The sequence below is a fragment of the Kryptolebias marmoratus genome, unplaced genomic scaffold, assembly GCF_001649575.2.
Source record: "Kryptolebias marmoratus isolate JLee-2015 unplaced genomic scaffold, ASM164957v2 Scaffold34, whole genome shotgun sequence".
NCBI lineage: Eukaryota > Metazoa > Chordata > Actinopteri > Cyprinodontiformes > Rivulidae > Kryptolebias > Kryptolebias marmoratus.
Genome location: NW_023665768.1, coordinates 12,063 through 14,062, shown reverse-complemented (window position 1 = coordinate 14,062; position 2,000 = coordinate 12,063). Strand labels below are relative to the sequence as shown.

At 48.0% G+C, this 2,000-nt stretch overlaps 1 protein-coding gene across 1 annotated transcript in view; it reads right to left on the bottom strand.

Moving 5' to 3' along the window:
* Positions 1-948, bottom strand: part of LOC108229505 (latent-transforming growth factor beta-binding protein 1) — a gene marked incomplete at its 3' end in the record, with an annotated part of 29,460 nt that extends 28,512 nt beyond the window's left edge. Inside the window, 1 exon segment of the mRNA XM_037974389.1 lies at positions 615-948. Coding sequence (XP_037830317.1) covers positions 615-811 — 197 coding nt within the window.
* Positions 949-2,000: the final 1,052 nt, after the last annotated feature.

Genomic DNA, 2,000 nt, shown 5'->3' with positions numbered 1-2,000 from the left:
CTGACTGACTGACTGACTGACTGACTGACTGACTGACTGACTGACGGACTGACTGACTGACTGACTGATTGACTGACTGACTGACGGACTGACTGATTGACTGACTGACTGACTGATTGACTGACTGACTGACTGACTGACTGACTGACTGACTTACAGGACACTGAGACAAAGTGAGGTTTCATGTCTGCAGCGCTCTGAGGGGACAGGAGATAATGAATCAACTGAATTAAATGTTTAGTTGTTGTATTTTCTTTAATAACGTCTCGTAGAAATGGTGTCTCACAGCTAAATATTATGGAGACAAAGTGTCCCTCTCCCTCTGTCCCACCCTGTCCAATCAGTGTTCCTTCTTTCAGTGTTAATGAGCATAAAGGACTAATAATAAGACCCTTTATTTGACTGAGAACCAGTTCTGACGAGCAGACTAAGAGGCAACATCACAGGCAGATCTAAAACAGACTATATTTGATTTGATTTGATTTTATATTGTTTGATTGAAAATAAACATCAAAGGGATGAAAAGCAGAAACTTTAAATAAGTTAATCAAGAAAACCTGTCGGTTGGACAAACAGGAAGATGTGGTCACTCCGGGTCTAATAAAGTTTCTCACCCTCTCCTCCGGGTCCCAGACTTCACGGACCCCGCTCCATCCGGCCCCGGGGAGGCTGCAGGTCTGCCGGGGCCGCCGGGGCCGCCGGGGCCGCCGGGGCCGCCGGCCTGCAGGCCTCCGTCCTCCCGCTGAGGGGGCTGCAGAGCTCCGCCGCGGAACCACAAGGTCCAGCCGATCCACAAGAGACAGATCCGCATGGTGACAGGGTCAGACAGACCAGAAACCTGGTCCCATGTCCCAGGTCCCAGGTCCACTGGTCCAGGATCGGGTCTCAGCCAGATTAACTGCAGCCTGTGAGGCGTTCAGGGTCACTGCTGCGGTGGGACCTCCGGACTCCTGCAGTTTTCACACAAAGTGAGTACAAAGAGCCTGCAGACCTCATCCTGGGTGGGGGAGGTGTGTGTGTGTGTGTGGGGGGGTCTGAACCAGGAGCCCAGTCAGTCCCTGCCCTGTCTTCATGAAGACAAAGACTTAAAGGTAAAAATAAACAAACTATTAGTTCTGTACAGAACTCAAAATGTTTTATTAGCACATTTATTTGTCACTTCCTTTTTAGACTTTTTTTAGACTTTTTATGGATTTTTTATGGATTTTTGAATATTTTTTAATTCTTCACACACACTCACGCACGCACGCAACCACACACACACCCTCAGAGGAGGAATAAAAACATATGCCAGCTTTTGTTTTGAAAGGATCAGACGGAAGCACCTGTGCTAGTTTCCGCTAGCTTCATGCTAACCATCTTTCTTTGCCCGCGTACAGCTTCTCCGCGTCCGAACTGAACCAACCCGTCGGGCGGACACTTTCGGAGCACCTGGGCCCGTTCTGAATGTGGTGCCGGTTTGACCCGTAACTGGACCGGGTCAGCACATAGAAACAGCGAGGCGGGCAGCAGGAAGTTAGCGCAGGTTAGTTAGCCTGTTAGCTGTCGGGCTGACCCAGCAGAATAATGGATCTGTTCGACGACCTGCCGGAACCGACACAGAGCTCAGGTGAGCGGCACCGACTCACCGAACCGGGCAGAGAACAGAACCCGATCCTCCTGCAGAAAAAGAAACTGACAGCCTCCATAAGAATTACCAAGCGGAAGTAAACAAAGGGTCTAAACTGAAACCCGGGATCAAATCTTTAGAAAAAAAGAACATAATAATAATATTAATGCATGTCTTAATCTAAAATATGAAAAATGACAGATCATATGGAACCTGTGACCCTGTTGAGTTTTATTATGTTGTAATAAATCTTTATCCAAAGTTTCTGTTCTGCCTGTTAGAACCTGATGATGTTCTGCCCGTTAGAACCTGATGATGTTCTGCCCGTTAGAACCTGATGATGTTCTGCCCGTTAGAACCTGATGATGTTCTGCCCGTTAGAACCTGATGA